Here is an 18487-nt window from a genome sequence, read left to right on the forward strand (position 1 = left end):
AGCAGTAAAAGAAAAAAGAAAAAAAGAATATGACTGCTAGCTGGGTTTCATTTGATACAAAATCAGAAAGAAGCCAACAGCTAAAATTCACTTCCAATGTAATTCTGGAGGCTTCAAGAAATGGGTTCAAACATGGAACAAAAGGCAAGACAATGGATGGAAATGGATGGAAACTAACCAAGGAGAGAAGCAACCTGGAACTAAGGAGAAACTTCCTAACGGTGAGAGCTTGATTGGAACAGCTTGGAACAGCTTGCCTCCAGAAACCTGGGGTGCTCTGTCACTGGAGGCTTTCAACAGGAGACTGGACAACCAATTGTCGGAAATGACATAGGGTCTCCTGCTTGAACAGGGGGTTGGACTAGAAGACCTCCAAGGTCCCTTCCAACTCTGTTACTCTATGTTCTGTGTTCTACGGTTCAACGGAATCCAAGACCAAAAATAGACAGTGATTGTCTTAGAGATCTCTCTCAAGATTTACTACTGAGTCCGCATCCCAGAATTCCCCAGTCAGGACACGAAGGTCAAAGAGACAGCTGGGGAATTTTGGTGATGAGGTCCACCTATCTTCAAGCTGTCAAGATTGAACAACGCTGATCTAGAGCAAGAAAGCATTTTTTTAAAAAAAAGACACTCGTGTTACAGATCCTTGCCTTTTCCATCGGCCATCTTAATAAGGTCTCATTCAAAAGAAAAAAAAATTAAAAAAAGAAAAGAAAAGAATTAAGAGCGAAAGAACAGAGAGATAAAAGAAATGCCGGCAATACTTCTATCCCATTGTTGAATTTTGAACAATAAGAGCTGAACTAAAAGCCATGAGAAAGGCAATTATGACACAGTCAGGGTAGTTTATCACGGACCTTTACACATCAATAATCCCCCCACTCCTGACTTGTTCAGGCTTTACTGGTTTTATAATCTTCCCAAATTACAAAGAGTGGTTAAAGCCAGATAGAACTGTAACAATTATCCCAGCCCTTGTCTCTACAATTAAGGGGGGGGGGGGGGAAGTACACCATTTGTTCAGCCTGAATGGCTGGTTTGCTGTACACACCTCTTGTTACAGACCTACTGTGTTTCAATTGTTCAGGGTGCCTTGTGCAGGTTAAACGGCAGTTAATTAAGGGGTGGATTGAAGAAGATCGCTCCTATTTAGGAAATGATAGATGCTATTCCCGTCTTCTCTACGCACGAGGACATGATTGCCACTCTGAGCATCAAGGAGGCCCAGGTGCAAACCCCAAGGAAGCGCAAGTGAGGAGAAGACAAAGAGGAACTGGAGCTGACAATACCAGGGGGAACATACAGAAAATCCTCGACTTACAACGGCACTGCCTTATGACCATTTTTCACACCTATGACCTTTGCAGGATCCGCATGGACACATGATCGAAATTCAGATGCTTGGTGACCGGTTCATATTTATGACGGTTGCAGTGTCTGGTGTGTGTGTGTGTGTGTGTGTGTGTGACGTGATCTCCTTTGATTGACCTTCTGACAAGCAAAGTCAATGGGGGAAGCCAGATTCGCTTAACCCCCGTGTTATTAACTTAATGGCTGCAGTGACTCACTGAACAACTTGTGGCAAGAAAGGTCACAAAACGGGGGCAAAGTTCACTTAAGGTCTGCCTCATTAACAGCGAAAATGTGGGGCTCCCTCGTGGCCGTACGTCAAGGGCGACCTGTACTTTGCAGACTGAAAAATGGTTAACAATGTCGGAGAGAAGAGCCAGTTTTTGTCTTTAATCAAAGAAAGTCAATTTAGCCATCTCTGCTAAAGGCTCTTGCAAATTTCCCGGGTGAGGTTTCTAGCAATTTGAAGAAGGCAGATCATTTTGGCTGAGATGAACAAGAAAAGGTTGCCCCAACTCGTTCAGACTGAGTCTATATAAATAGGAGGCAAACAGATTGAAAGGTAGATCTGATACCGCTCGGCAAGGCCTCAAGAGACGACACTGCAAGATATCTCTGTTCCCAGCCGCTTCTAAAGAATGAAATGGAAAATCCGCTCTTCGACTGAAAAGCAGACCTTAGTGATTGATTCTCAGCTCCCCGTGGTGGGAAGCAGAAGCTTAATTTAAGAATCTCGATGCTCAATAGAAGAGAAAGTTCTGAAGCGTTGCTGCAGGGGAAGAGAAAGTGGGAAGAGGACTTGAAAGAGCAGTTATCGAAAATATGACAAACCATCAGATGCTTTGATCTGGGAAAACAGGTTAGAGGATGGAGGAGAAGCCCGTTTATCACCAGGGATGAATAAAACATGGCTTTGGCAGGAAGCCCATGGCTTGTGGTTTTCTTTCAGGAAAGAAGCGGTAGAGCGTTGGGTTAGAGACCTTAAAACAGCGAGGAATCTAAGCCAGCACAATATTGTCGAGCTGAGTTGGTTGATGAGGCACTTCCAATGAACCACCAAGCCTTTTTCCCTTTGAAGACCAGCCACCGTTCTACCACAATGAGGTTGATAACCACCATCTGGGAAGTTCTTGCTGGCCACTTCAGAGAAGAGCGAAGGCTCTTAAAATTAAATGACGGCGGACGCTGAATTTGGGAAGAAGTTGTTGGTTATGGAAAAAAAGATGCAGAGGTGGAAAGAAGCAGAGGCAGAAGGAATCCAGTGTATGGGCAGTTTCCACGAGTGGAGTTTTATATGAAGAGCAAACGAACAAACAAAAGAATCCCTTAAATCTTAAAACAACTGCAGAAGGAAAGAAGGAATCAGCCATCTTTCAATTACAGCTAGTAAATAAGTTCATTAGAAAACAAGACTTGTTCGGAGCACTCTGGATAATCTGAGACCCAGCCAATAAAAGAAGAGGTTGCTTTTCCAAATAAAATTGAAGCAGTTGCTTGATGTATGCACAAGCCCTTTAGCGTCTTTTTAGCACGCCCACTCAATATTCTCTTCTTAGAATACAGTACGAACACTGAGGGCGTGAATTTTGATTGTGTTGTAAGATTCCTTCATTCTAGAGTTTGCTGAAATATACCCAAGTGGGAGTTGTTGACAAGAAAGTGAGTCATGGTTGGCATACACAAAGATGAACTTGGCTTCGGTGATGGGGAGGGATTTTTTTTTTGGGGGGGGACTTCTAAATAATAATAATAATAATAATAATAATAATAATAATAATAATAATAATAATAATAATAATAATAATAATAATAATAATAATAATAATAATAATAATAATAATAAAAATAAAAATAAAAATAAATGAAAATGTTAAATTGCTCTGGGACTTTGGAATTCAAACAAACAGGCAGTGCCTGGAGACAGCAGAAGCGAAGGGAAAGTACTGGAGAAGATAACAAAATACAAAGACCTACAAGTAGAAATAGAAAGACTGTGGCAAAGGCAAGCAAGGTGGTACCAATAGTCATAGGCGCCTTGGGTGCAATCCCAAAACAACTGGAGCACCACTGGAACACCATCATCGGCACTGACAAATTCGCCATCAGTCAATTGCAAAAGGCGGCCTTACTAGGAACTGCTTCCATCCTGTGACGAGATCTGTAATACCATCAAACATTCACATCTGCCTATCCCAGGTAAGGACTCAAAAGATAGACAAAAATGCCAAATCCAGTCTGAACATCTGGCTGACTGTGTGATGATCAATAATAATAATGATGATAATGATGATGTCGGAATCATTTGTTTAATTCTGGTGTAAAAGAATTAAGAATTAAGTTCAACAACAGCAGTGAAAAAAATCTTGCCAAAAATGAATTGGACATCTGTCCTGGCTAACTGTTTTCTAACACAGAAAGAAGAACATATTGTACTTGTCTTTTAAATAAGAAGAAGGTCAGAAGAAAGAAAAGGAATTGAGGCTTCCACTCCTTAGCATTTCCAACAAAATCATAGTTGGAAGGGACCTTGGAGGTCTTCCAGTCCAACCCCCTGCTCAGGCAGGAAACCCCATACCGTTTCAGACAAATAGTTGTCCAGTCTCTTCTTTAAAAACTCCACCGTTGGAGCATATGTATCCATAGCATTTATATGGACAGCTCGAGGGCGTATATAAGAAGGTGTCTCCTAACTTAATCCCCAGCAACATCCTTTGAAGTAGGTTGAACGGAGAAAGGATGATTGACCTAAACCTAGCAGAAATGCAGATCCGATTCAAATTCAAAATTTAGCTGCTCGTTGTTATGCTTATCATGCAGAAGGTCCCGAGTTCAATTCTGCTTGAGTAGTTTTGAAACAGCAAAGAGAGATACGAACATTTTCAACAAAAAGTCCCCTCTAATTAAGAGGTGACTGGCAATGGGGTAAGTGTGAAGGAAAACGAGCATGAGCTTTCAAGGGGGAGGTTTGCAGCACCTGTCTTGAGCTGGGAGGGGGGAAGAAGCAAGAACTTGAATAGTCTGAAAAGAGCTCTTTCATCTCTGCTTGGTCAAAATCAACAAACCGCAGGATTTACTGCAACGCGTGAAAACAATCAACGTGGTGGACAAGCTTTGTGCTGATGGACTCATCTGAAAAAGGTTTTGGATCTAGGTTTTCAAACTCTTTAAGAAAGAATTTAGATTGTCCTAATTCTAGGATATAAGGGACGCGGTGGCTCAGTGGGTTAGGACGCTGAGCTTGTCGATCAGAAGGTCGGCAGTTTGGCAGGTCGAATCCCGAGTGCCGCGTAACAGAGTGAGCGCCTGTTACTCGTCCCAGCTTCTGCTCACCTAGCAGTTCGAAAGCACGTAAAAATGCAAGTAGAAAAATAGGGACCACTCCGGTGGGAAGGTAACAGCGTTCCGTGCGCCTTTGGCGTCTAGTCATGCCGGCCACATGACCACGGAGATGTCCTCGGACAAGCACTGGCTCTTCAGCTTTGAAACGGAGATGAGCACCGGCCCCTAGAGTCGGAAACGACTAGCACGCATGTGCGGGGGAACCTTTACCTTTAATTCTAGGATCTTGGATCCGCAGAATGTTCTGGGATGCCACATACCTTCTCCATGATCGGTTTTCGGTGTTACCTTCTGGAGGAGGTTGGCAGCATCCCAAGCAAAACAAATAGATTCTGTAATAGCTTCATACCATATACCGTGTGTGTGTGTGTGTGCGTGTGTGTGTGTATTTATATATTTCATTAACGTGTGCCAGTATATTCACACAAAATAAGGGGACATCTTATCTTACCTTATCTTATTGGAGAAGATAGGCATCAGATGTTGGAATGTTGGATTAAACCTCAAACCTGGACTATCTTTCATGTATCATCAGTGAAATAATGCAGGGATGGGGAACCTGTGATTCTATGTCTGGTTTTAGATGCCATCACCCTACATCTTTGGACACTGGCTGTCTGGAAAGGATGAAATTCAAGCCCATGTCAGTTGCGTCATCCCTGAAGATCCCCCCAAAGTGACTTTGGGTGATGTCTATGTTGCCAACCCACCCGCTTTATGGGTTTCTGAGGGTTACAACTTCCAGAGTTACCATTGAGCAAGGCTAGTGGTGACAGCTCTAATGTATCCAAAATAATATATCCAGGCTGTAGTGTAGAAGGTTAACCAAGAAGTAATTTTAAAGGCTCTTCATTTTTGAAGAACCGTTCTTTTGGAAAACCACTCAAGTACATAATAATCATCTGAAAGAAGAATGATGGCAAATTAAACCTACATATTTTGGATACTAATTGAAGCACGTACTTGGGATGTGAGAGCCCATGATAGTCTTATAAAGAGTGATTGCTCAGGGGCAAGAAAACTGAGGAGAAGATTTTCAACTGTGAGCTAGCACGGGGCATAATATGACCCAGCAAATTAGCAATCAAAATTCATTATTAGAGAAAGAGCATGGCAGAACAATCTGGCTACAGGAAAATCTATCTTAAGCTCTCTGCTTGAAATAGCAGAAACTCCAGAGCTATTGGGAAACCTCTTTAGATGCCTTCCCCGGATCATGAATAATAATCATTTGGTATGACTCAGCTTATCTTCTCCAAGAGGAGAAAGCAGGAAGAAATGGTTAGCAGAGATGAGGAAAAAAAGGGGTAAGAGTGGCTTGTATTGAGGAAGGAAGGAAGGAAGGAAGGAAGGAAGGAAGGAAGGAAGGAAGGAAGGAAGGAGGGAGGGAGGGAGGGAAGGAGGGAGGGAAGGGAGGGAGGGAGGGAGGAAGGAAGGAAGGAAGGAAGGAAGGAAGGAAGGAAGGAAGGAAGGAAGGAAGGAAGGAAGGAAGGAAGGAAGGAAGGAAGGAAGGAATCTATTAGCAGCAGAATTTATGGCAAGCTAAGTCAGCTTCCACATTTATCTGTTGTATTTATATCCTGCTTTTCCTCCGGAACATCCAGGTGCAAAAGCAGCACTCCTTCCTCCAATTTAACACATGGCCACCACCTCTATGGAAATCGAGCAGAGATGCTAAATTGGCCCAGAGTCACTTTATAAGCATCCATGAACCTGAGTTTCTTGATCCTAACTCAATAACCGGAGGACAATAACTGGCCTTCTGGAAAGTCAAAATAAAAGAGGGGAGAAGGACTTCCCAACTTGTAAGACTGATGTCAGCCCTACAAGGGACTCTAGACAAGAAGTAGAACCATGTCTTGCCAACACTGCCTTCATTGCAAGGTAATAGAATCATGCAAGTAACTACCATTTAACTTGGTGAAAGTAGCATGTTGAGGGCAGATGAAGATCACTTGGGTGAGAAACATGGAGATGAGCCTGTGTACCAATCTTAAGTCCCATTCAAAATAAACAAACGTAGAAATAAAACTAGGATTCTCCTAACACCACAGAGATCTCACACTTTCAGCAAAAAGGTCCTGGGCCAGTGATTAGTTGGCTTTAAGTAGCTCCATGACAACACACAGAACAGGCTGGCCACTTGAGACTTACATGTGAATTGACTTTTGAATGGGGGGAGAAAAAAGTCAAGAGCAGCCCATCGTTAACAATTTACATCTTCGCAGAAGCAGAAACAGAGGGAAATTTATGGGGTAGGTGGAGATTCCTGGGCTATATGCCTACAGATCCCATTCAAAATCCCATTTCATAGGCATCCTTAGTTTGAAATGGACAAAAATATGCCGACGAGGCAATTCTGCGAAAGGCCAGGAGGAAATAGATGGCCATAATCAAGATCAGTGCCGCATCTGGGTCAGCAATTCGGCGAGCCACAACTTCAGCCAACACCAGTATATCCTTCATTTGTCATGGAGGTAAGGAGCTGCCTCCACAAGCTGCCACACTGCAAATGCAAAACCCAGCCACTTTTCTGCCTGGGTTGCACAAGTATCGAAAAAGATTAATGCCCTTCTCCGTACACCTTCTCGGAATATGGCAGAGCTAATTCTAGTGCTGACAAAGCTGAGTTTCAGGGCTGAGATGTGCAGATCACTTCCTTAATGGTTGACAAATCACTGGATAAAACTGTGTTCCAGCTTCTGTGGCGGTGGTCATTCGCGGTGCACTTCTGAATCCTCTACAGCAGGGGCATCCAACCTTGGAAACTTTTAAGTCTTGTGGACTTCAACTCCCAGATTTCTTATAGTCCAGAGCATCTGGAAGGAACTAGAATTATCTGGCCTTGGATCAAACTATGCAGCAGCGCTGCCCACACAATTGAGAGAAACCACGTGATAAAGTCCCCCCTCTTCTAATAATAATTGAAATTTTGAGCTTTCAAAACCTGGTGGTCCTTTGCTAAACAGAGGTTTTGTTTTTGTTTTGTTTTTTTAAAAAAATGAAGATTTCCCCAAATGGGGTCAAGGAGAAAAACACTAATTTCCACACCTCAAGTCCTTATAAGCTTGTGGAAATCTTTCAAAAAAATTATTTTCTGACTGCTGCATTCAATTAACAAATGGTTTGTGCAAGATCTGGAAATCTATACACCTCACAGTTGGGAAGTTAGATCTGAGAGTTCCCACATTTCGTTAAGCAAATGGCCATGTTCTGTTAATTTTTACAGCATCATTCCTGCAGCTTTTTAATTATCTGGAGCCAAAAAAAAAGACAATAGTGGAACACACTTATTCTTCTTCTTAATAACCAAACTCCACGTGTTCTACAATGCAAAATTCTTTTGGGACATGCCTAAGAGATCTGGAAATTATCTTCCTGAACAAGACAGTTGGAGGGACAACAAATGAGATAAATGGCACAAGAGACTGAAAGTCAATAACTGAATAACAGAGCTGGAAGGGACCGTGGAGGTCTTCTAGTCCAACCCCTTGCTCAATCAAGAGACCCTATACCATTTCAGACAAATGGCTGTCCAATCTCTTCTTAAAAATGTCCTGTGATGGAGCACCCACAACCCCTGGAGGCAAGACTGATTACATAATTCCACTGATTGTTTTAACTTCAGGAAAATTTCTCCTTAATTCCAAGTTGCTTCTCTTCTTGATTAGTTTCCATCCATTGTTTCTTGTCCTACCTTCAGGTGCCTTGGAGAATAGGTTGACACCCCCCCTCTTCTTTGTGGCAGCCCCTCAAATATTGGAAGACTACTATCATGTCACCCCTATTCCTTCTTTTCATTAAACTAGCCATACCCAATTCCTGCAACCATTCTTCATTCATTCTGCAACCATCCAGAGAGAAGCTTAGCTTGATCATCAGTCTAAGTTACTGATAAGGACTTCGGAGTCAAAGCCATTTATAAGATCAAATTCCACTCTTACAAAAGCCAGGCAAACAATACTGTACATCAGAGATGTCAAACACAAGGCCTGGGGGCCGGATCTGGCCCGCGAAGTGGTTTCATGTGGCCCGCGAAGCCATCCTGGAAACAGTGAGGGAACGGCCCCCTCTGCCTTGGCCCTGGCCCAGAGACCCTCCTCCTGCCAGAGACCCTCAGATCTGTCCCACTCCTGCCCAGGCCGCCATAGGCACCCTTGATGCGAACCATGTACAGCTGGCCACGCCCACCCAGTAGGCCATACGCACTCTAGCCACGCCCACCCAGTAGGCCACACCCATCCTGGCCATACCCACCCGGCCCCTTGAGGGCAACCGCAATGCTGATGCGGCCCTCAATGACATTGAGTTTGACAGCCCTGCTGTACATCATTAAGTAATCAGATTAAACACTGAAGAAGTGAACGTAATCTTAATCACACAGATCAAACCTTTAGTGCTCGGTAAGAGCGCTTCTCGTCTGCCACATTGCTAAATGCATGATGCCCAAACATAAACCGCATTTTATTGTTTCATTATTATTATTATTTTGGTCTTCCCGCTACTTTCTCCGAGTCACGAGAAGTTTTCAGCACGCTTCTCCTTTTCAAGTCTAGCCCGATAATCTTCCTAGAATGTTCTTGAGATTATACGAAGCCAAAGGTGCTTTCCTACCTTTGTCTTGTGAATCCTGAACTTTATATTTGGGATCAAAGTCAGGTGCACGGCTCGGTCCCGACGGAAAATACACAGAGGATTTGATCAAGAGTGGGTTTGGTTCACAATTTTTTTTCCTCACAGCAGAGATGAGAGCAGGTGTTGCTCTTTTAATGCATAAAAAAGCAAAGCGCCAGCCCGCTCTAACTAGCTTCTTTCACTGAAAATCCTCCCTCACAGATCTACTTTGCAGAAAATTAAGCTTGGTGCACAGAAATTGCAGATGAGGCAGTCACATCGTTGCTGAGGGGTGTGTGTGTGCGTTTGTGTGTTGTTTTTTGTTTTGCTATTCAGGCCACAGTGAGAAGAAATCTTTCTCTCAGCAACGACAAGGGGTTACTTAGCCTATCCACGGCATTTTGAGGGAAGACCCACACCTCAGAAGTACTGGGTTGTGTGCAAAAGGTTGCATGAATAATGACAAATATACAGTATGTGTCCCAGGATAATGCTGCAAAGATCCAATTTGGGTCCATCACTCGGACCAGAGGTTTAGTCTCCCAAGTTTTTGGACTTGTGCTGGAGCCCATCCTCTATTCTATTCTATGCATCATATTTATGTGGTTCCTTCCTGTTGGTTGACTGTTGTGTGGATGGTCGGCAATTGGCTGTTGTCTCCTTGCATTTTGAACCTCTGACTTTCTGGAAGGAATGAGAGACAAGGAGAAGCTGTGCCTGAGGCATTCATCTTGGAAACCTCAAGGAAATGGATATTGACCACACACTGGCCAAGATGGCAAATGATCCGGTCTAAGGCAGCTTTCTATATTCTTTTTTAAAAGGAAGGGACGCTATGCAAGAGAAGTAGAAGCAGGGATGTCCAATCTTGGCAACTTTTAAGATTTGTGGACTGCAACTCTCATAGCTGGCTGGGGAATTCTGGGAGTTGAAGTCCACAAGTCTCAAAGTTGCCCAGGTTGGACATCCTTGAGTAGATGCCTTAGGATTGTAAGAGCCATCTTGATTCAGATTAAAGGTCTATTTAGTCCAGTATTTTATCCCATAACCACCAATCTGAAGGCAGCAAGGAGTCTGATACTCCAGGAATGATTCTAAACTTTTTGCTTAATCTTATGGTTACAAATTCTGGAGTTTAATTATCCACGTGAAGGTCTAATTTATTTAAAAACTGTCTGGCTCTCCATATGTTGCGCTCCTAAAATTCCTAGCAGTCTCAAATCACTAGTGATAGAAGGTGAGGAGGGCCTACGTCGAAGAGGATTAGAACCTGGGACCTCCCAACTGAGCCAATGTGTTGTATCTATTCATGCGGAGGGAACTAAATTCTCCATTGTGCTACTCCAGGGGTCTTCAAACTTGGCCCTTTTATGACTTGTGGACTTGCGTGCCTGGCTGAGGAATTCTGGGAGTTGAAGTCTACAAGTCCAAAAAGGGCCACGTTTGAAGACCCCTGTGCTACTCTGTCAATGAGAGAAGACACGTGTTTGAACACGGGATTCCTTCCCCCTTTGAGATGGAGTCTGCTTTCAACCTAGGATATCACACACATAAAGTCTCCTGAAGCATCTATCTATTTATTAATTAATTAATTTTTTTATGCTGCCCATCTACACTACAAAGTTGACGCTGGGCGGCTTCTTTGCTGGGTTGAAGGCCAGATCAAGATTAAAAAAATACACATCCACATTTGCTTCTGATTTTCAACTTCAGAACGCAGAGAAACCATTACAGGTACGTAAATTCAAAAGAGTCTCTTTAGTGCAGAGTTTTTATTTTATTTTCAAGCTTCATTGGTGTCCTCAACTCCAAAAATTGCATTATTTAGCCCACGGTCCAGAGTCCAGCTTCACCGTTGGGGATCACTTATTGTTTAAATTGATGTCTTTACCATATTCAATTTTCATACGGAAGGCTGTCAATAACTAACACCAGGACAAATAAAGAGGAAACTGCTTAAGACTAAATTAATTCATGATTGGATGAATAAATATAAAGCTGCAATTCACCTTAAGCCAGGCTTAAACTGTAAATGCAAGCTTAGTTAATGCTTCTAAATATCTGTCATTCTCAAGCAGCATACATATGAAGAATATCGGGCATTTGCTCAGCCAATAAGTAGCCATGATGGTGAGGCGGGTATCACTGACTGACACCTAGGGGTTGTGCAGGGAATATATCTCTTAATTAAATATGTTTTTTTCCGTTACATGAAACCGACTGGACAGATTGTTGCTCTAAGCAATGGAGCTCCTCACAATGATTATGTTTCGCAGTCTCCAAAGAGTGACGAGAAATTAAGAGAAATCAAATGCCAAGAGGTAAAAACCCATAAGCAGCCACCTGATTCCACCAGCTTCTGCTCGAAATGGCTTTAGCTAATAGAACAAGGGTCTTCTGCGGTAGGCCTCACTTCGCCTTCCAGCAATAAATTCATCACAGCTTTTGTCATATAGCTGCACGTTCCTCTTTTTCCCAGCGGAGGTGTGTTGTAAAAAGAAGTCATGTCAACCTGCACAAACAGACAGAGTCATAATGGGGATGGATAATTTCAGGCTTAAGTAATAAGGAGGAGAAACACACAGATGGATGGGCGATCAACAGGACAAGGCAAGCCTGTCACGTTTTCCATCTCAAATATTGGGGGGAAAAATATATTTTGGACTTTGACCAAAGAGGATATTGGGGAGGTGGGGGGGGGGAGGAAATACGGGGCGCCCTGAGAAACTCAACGAGGAAGATGTTTCACCAGAACAACCGTCATAGAAATACCTGCAGGCATTTCTGGAAAGATCTGTGATGAATTCAGGGGAAATGATGGTCCCAAACACAATGAGTCAGAGATTTTCTGCTGCTGTAAAGAGCAGCTTTATGCTGGCAAGGCAGCAATTTGTCATCCTCTAGGCCACCAGTGACTCATGTTGTCGCTGGTGATGGGGAGAGCTTGTCAACTGCAATTTGTGTTTGGTGCAGAGCAATTGTCCCACCGCCAAGGGCAAATGCTATTGTGGCTGCACCTGCTAGAATGACAACACGCCCTCCCCCTGGGCGGGCTGAACCGCCCTTGGCTTTCTGAAGTACTGGTGGCAGGGCAGAGCTTCCCTAAGCTGGAGAGGAGGAGAGGAAAGACTTGCAGCAGAGGAAAAAAAGGGAGGAAGGAAAGAGCAGGCAAGCAGAGGTAGAAGATGTCGACGATCCAGGGCAAACAAACAGCATCAGGAAAGGCGAAAAGTGGGAATGAAGACTTGGAAAAAACAACCCCACAGTTTTGCAAGACAGTAGGTGCTCGTGTGATCTAATGCCAATGTCCAGAAACTTTGGGTTACATGTTTTAAACACGGGTCCCTGGACTACCCAGCCCCATGGGGTTTTTTCCTCCAGTGAATATAGGGTTCACTCAGATGCGGCTCCATTTTGCACAAAGGAATGCGAAAGAGCTCCAGTCATTTTAGGATCGAGCTCTGCAGCAAGACACCGGGATGAGCTGACTTTGAGCTCTGTGTGCAATTTGGCAGCTACCACACAGTGGGATATATTTATGAGAAAATGTACATCAAGGACCTTTGCAACTGAGGCACTGGTTGTCTCAGAAGGCTTTGGATAATTGGAAGGGGGATTTTTCTGGCAAAACAAAATTGCTCTTTGGAAGGTTTGGGATGACTTCGGGCTGAGTGGTAGTGTCAATCTGAGATTCTTAAACCGGGGACCTCTTTGGCAATTTGGCAATGCTTGCTCCTTTTTTTTTCTTTTCTTTGTTGCGAGCTAAAAAGGCCAAAAGTTGCTCTCTGGATGAATTCTGCCAGGCCCCTCTACAAAAAAGGAACAGGGAGAATAATTCAGTGATCCGGAGCTACGCAGAGATCTGTAATTGAGAATAAGGAACAATGTGTTTCTTCCCTGATCCTCCCAATATGGGGCCTGTTATTCCTTAACACCTGAGCTCCTTGTGCAGCGAGAGAGAGAAACCAAATTCCCATGAAATTGCCTGAGTAATCAGATAGATAAGTGACGGCGTTTGGAATTTTAGCTAACTTTTTCTGTTCTCTAGAAGAAAACATGGAAGGCTTCACAAGACTGACTTTAAAAAAAAATAAAGAAAAATCAAAGGAACATTTTTGTTTGGGTCAACCCAGAAAAATAAACCGGTAAAGAGATAATGAAAAGCGTGAACTCGGGAAGAAGGATTATACTGACTTGTTTTTCAATGCCTTTGAGTTGATTTTGATCTTTCTGGAACTGATTAAACGATTCTTTCACCAGTTTGTCCAAGTCCACTTTATCCTGAAACTCTAATTCGGGATTCCTTTCCAGAATCACGGAAACAACCATCAGCAACTGGAATGGGATATTGGGGGTGGGTGAGTGGAGTATGGAGAGAAGAGAGAGAAAGAGAAGAAGAAGAAAAATTTAAGAAATACAAATTGAGAAAACGGATACTACTTCTAGCTCTTTATCCTTTGCTGGCCCGTTCAGACGGTCAACATTTTTAATCCTAAGGCTGGCTGCAGTAAATACAACTTGGAAGGACAGTCCTTGGAAGAATGCAAGGGGCCTAATGTGCAGCGCAAAACAAAGGGAGCTGTTTTACTTCTTGTTCAGGCTCAACCACCACTTGCTTGAGTCTTTGAACTAAGAAGGGTTGTATGAAAAACTCCCTCACACGAAGGCCCCGTTCAAAGGTTCGGTTCAGGCATCTCAGCCATGTGAATCGCTGGCTTGTGAACAATGGTACATGCAGTTGGATTTCCTCTCCTGACACCGGTGCACTGCAGATAGGACAATTCTAAATAGATGATATCATGGAAAGTTCTAAGACTATGCTGTGGCTCAATCGTCTATGGAGATTTTCAGCCATCCAACATTGTGCTGACTTTTGAAAAAAACAACAAAAAACCACCTTTGGGATGTGGCTCTATCAATTTTGTGGAACACACACACACACACACCCGCTCATCCAGTGTCTGTAAGGTTAACTTGAAATGGAAACCAACATAGGTACTTATGACAGAATGAGAGCTATGGCAACAGAGCTAACGTATTGGCTTCTCTCCATGGGTTCATCTTCTGTTGTCTCTTAATTTTCCTAATTTAAACGGTTCTATAAAATGAAGAAACTACACAACATGAGTTCTGGTTTTTTCCTTAGACATGAAACCAGCCGGGTGACGTTGGGACAAACAATGTTTCTCAAGCCTAAACTTGGAAAAAAGTTGGGGGAAAAAATATATCCCAAAAGAAGGGATTTCCAAAACTGCGGCCAAGAAAACTGCATGGATCAGGAGCAAAGATGGTCTTAAGGATGATTCACAAAAACAGATTATTTATGTTGGCTTCGGGAGACCTGCTAATATTTTTCCCAGCAAAGATGTTGGTAGAACGGAGGCTGGACCTCCTATAATGGAATTTTCCTCCAATGGGATTTTCCCCTGTATTTTACCTGGACACATTAATAGGGCTGCCTAGAAAAGTCAGTGCCCTCCTAACCATACCCAAGCACTCCGAGTTTGTTGACGACGTCCATTTTGCTCTCCAAGTTCATGGTAACCTAACCCTAACCCTAACCCTGAGAGTTGAGAGAGTTTATATTTGGTTGAAATTTGTTTACTGCTCTAGTAGTTACACGTTCTTTTTTAAAAAACAAAGATAAAGCATTTAATTAATGTTTCTCATCATATGAGACTAACCTCCACAATAATTTGCCTGTATTCTGGTTGATCAATACTTCTCAACATGTCCTCGACCAGAAGGGAAAAGTTCATTTCATACATGGTCATGTCAGACAAAGTTGGTTGCTGCAAGAAGAAAGGAAGATGAAGAATCTAAAGTGAATTTCATTAGTGGCACTAGGCAACATCAACATTAATAAGACTTCTATTGCTGGTTAGGTTTTGCACCCATCCCTTACAACGGAATGCCACAAATTCATCTCCCTCACTGAGCCAACCCTTCAAAGGATTCCCTCAAGCACCGTGAGCAAGAAAGTGAAATTACCACTCCTGGAAACCATGTCTGAAAGGAAAACATGGTCTGAATCCCAGAGATGTGGGTTTACCTGAGGCAAGTAATTCCCAGCTACTATTAAGCCGTTGGGAGTCCTCTCCAAGATTTGCCAGACCCTGTCATAGAAGCCACTCGGTGTTCGGTTCAAGGAGCCGTCAATCTGACGCCTATTCAGCCAGCATCTATGGGGAGGGGAAAAAAAACACCCACACATTTAAGTAAAACTGATGTTTCCAAATGCCTCAGTGGGTTAGGCCGCTGAGCTCGTCGATCAGAAGGTCGGCAGTTTGGCGGGTCGAATCCCGAGTGCCGCGTAACAGAGTGAGTGCCTGTTACTCGTCCCAGCTTCTGCCAACCTAGCAGTTCGAAAGCACGTAAAAATGCAAGTAGAAAAATAGGGACCACTGCGGTGGGAAGGTAACAGCGCTCCGTGTGCCTTTGGCGTCTAGTCATGCCGGCCACATGACCACGGAGACGTCCTCGGACAAGCGCTGGCTCTTCGACTTTGAAACGGAGATGAGCACCAGCCCCTAGAGTTGGAAACGACTAGCACGCATGTGCCGGGGAACCTGTTGTGATTCAGGGTCAGCCTGTGGGTTCGGCAGTTGGGTCGGATGACTCAGAGGAGGAGGAGGGGGGTGTTGAAGACCTTGCTGAGGGGGTTGAAGATCTTGCTGATGAGAGCCCCCAGCCAGGCCCCTCCCACTTGGTCACCACGGAGACCCAGCTGTGTGAGCCTGACAGCGTGGATGAAGATGACCCACAGCTGGCCCTGTTCAAGGACGCCCGACGCAGGAGGCAGTCAATTAGGAGCAAACAGAGGAAGGCAATGGGGCTTCTCGGAAGGAGGCAGAGAGAAGCCACGCCCTGAACTCTATATAAGGGGAATGTGTGGGGAGGGCTGGTTTGCTGAAGGCAACCGCTTGGATAGTTCCTGTTTCTTTAAGCTCCTGTTTCTTGGTTTGTCTTGTTCCGTTTGTTTTTGTAGTAATAAATTTGGCAGGCGTAATTCCAACCTCTTGCCTTAATGTAAAAGGGGTTGTCCCTGCCTTTTCTGCAGGGCCGGTAGCAGGCTGGTACAGAACAGAACCTTTGCCTTTACCTTTAGGCATGAGTCATTAAGCCAGGTTTAAAAAAAAAAGAAGTGAGAAAGTGAAAATGAATCTCTGGGATGCCAAACTTTGTACAGAATGGTGCACTTGAGGTAAATATCTGATATACAGGTAGTCTTCAACTTATGACCACAATTGCACCCAACATTTCTGGGGTTAAGTGAGTCATTTTGTTAAGGGAGTTCTTGCAGTGAATCGCTGCAGTTGATAAATTAGCAACCCGGTTGTTAAGTCAATCTGGCTTCCCCCATTGAGTTTGCTTGTCAGAAGGGCACAAAAGGGGATCACATGACCTTGGGACACAGCAACGGTCATAAATACGAACCAGTTGCCAAGCAACTGAATTTTGATCACGTGACCACGGGGATGCTTCAAAGATCATAAGTGTGAAAAACGACGGCAAGCCACTTTTTTCAGTGTCATCGTAAGGTCCAACAGTCATTAAACGAACTATTTTAAGTCAAGGACTACCTGTACTTATTTTAATCTTTTAGAAGTCTAGTTTAATATCACAATTCAAGAAGACATCGAGACTTATTTATCTACCCAGGCTTTATTTATTCTTTTAGCTGTTATAACATTCCAATTCTTTTAAATGGTGTGGTTTTAACAACATTTAAAGATTTGTTTTCACTGTGTCCTGCTCTGTTTTTGTAAGCTTCCTGTAGCTTTTAGGGGTGCAAATGTGTGTAAAAATATCCTCCAAAATTAATATAAAATAATGAGTTTTAGCAGACATAATATTTACTGAAGGGTATAAAGATTTTTGATCCATTAAACTGCTTTACCTAGGAGAACAAAGGCAGTGGAACAAAGCTGATCTTCTTTGGGTCACAGCTGAAAGTTAATATGATGAATGAATTCAAAGCTTTGAATAGTTGAAAGTTATCTTAGCTTTTTCTATTTTCACACTCTTGTCAAGCCAGGAAAATTAAAGCACAGCTTTTAACTGCACTTAATCTTAGTTCCCATTGCCCTTGCAGCATTAGAAGAATAATTTATTTAGGAAATTACTGTCACACGTTCTGTTTAGCGAACATGTACGAAGGAAACTCGTTTTAAAATAGCAATTGGGGCGGCGGGGGGGCGGGGAAGAGATATATATGTTCTTCAAGAATCCCACTGAACCAGAGAATATAAAAATGTGGGGATTTATGTCTTTTGCAGAAAATGGCAGAATTTGAGCAAAGTACAGAATATGCATCATTTTAAATCATCCAAATTTGTCATTAAGGACCTGATGTAAATGGATGTAAATGATGTCACGTCAAAATCTGAGGTACTCAAATTAAGGAGCCAGAGTATTTGCAAATAGAGGCCACAAAGCATTTTTTATTGACATGCACAACAAGCCCTTTTCACTAAAAGAAGGCAGAAAAGTCCCGAAGCGCACAAATTATAACTTATATACCCTCTGAAATGACATAGTGCTTACTAAAGCAGTATAAATTGTAACAGGGCATTTACTGCAGCAATGCAGGATCTGATACAAACATGAGTGAGCTTGCTATATATAGGCTGACTCAGTGTCTTTACGTTCTGCTTATCTAAGAAGGCTTCAAATCTGCTCTTTCTGTTGATGATAGCACCATGTAACATAGCCAATAACCTTTATTGGTTATAAAGAGGGAGTCAAACTATTCTCCAAAGCGCCTGAAGGCAGAACAGGAAGCAATGGATGGAAGCTAATCAAGGAGAGAACCAACCTAGGACTAAGGAGAAATTTCCTGACAGTGAGAACAATTAATCAGTGGAACTTCTTGCCTCCAGAAGTTGTGGGTGCTCCATCACTGGAGTCCCAAAGATGCTTTTTTCACAAGGCAACTGGACTTTCTTGTTTTTTCTTCGAAGACGTCTCGCTTCTCATCCAAGAAGGTTCTTCAACTCCATCACTGGAGGTTTTAAAGAAGATATTGGGCAACCGTTTGTCTGAAATGGTATAGGGTCTCCTGCATGAGCAGGGGGTTGGACTAGAGGACCTCCAAGGTCCCTTCCAACTCTCTCAGTCTGTATTCTGTAAAAGGTCAGAAAAGAAGGACATGACAGCTGTCTTCCAGTACTTGGGGATC

The 18487-nt window shown here is 43.2% G+C and overlaps 1 protein-coding gene across 4 annotated transcripts in view; it reads right to left on the minus strand.

The window, feature by feature from the left end:
* Positions 1 to 10862: 10862 nt before the first annotated feature.
* PHKB (phosphorylase kinase regulatory subunit beta) overlaps positions 10863 to 18487 on the minus strand; it is a 103096-nt gene continuing 95471 nt past the window's right edge. For 3 of the 4 annotated variants that reach the window (XM_081335909.1, XM_081335906.1, XM_081335907.1), the window contains 4 exons: positions 15359 to 15488; positions 14991 to 15098; positions 13501 to 13641; positions 10863 to 11818 (listed from right to left, as the gene is read on the minus strand). In XM_081335909.1, coding sequence (XP_081192035.1) covers positions 11681 to 11818; positions 13501 to 13641; positions 14991 to 15098; positions 15359 to 15488 — 517 coding nt within the window. In that variant the 3' untranslated portion in view covers positions 10863 to 11680. The remainder of the gene's footprint in view (positions 11819 to 13500; positions 13642 to 14990; positions 15099 to 15358; positions 15489 to 18487) is intronic. The other variant, XM_081335908.1, reaches the window with a different exon arrangement.

Source organism: Vipera berus (genome assembly GCF_964194415.1).
Source record: "Vipera berus genome assembly, chromosome: 10".
Classification (NCBI taxonomy): domain Eukaryota; kingdom Metazoa; phylum Chordata; class Lepidosauria; order Squamata; family Viperidae; genus Vipera; species Vipera berus.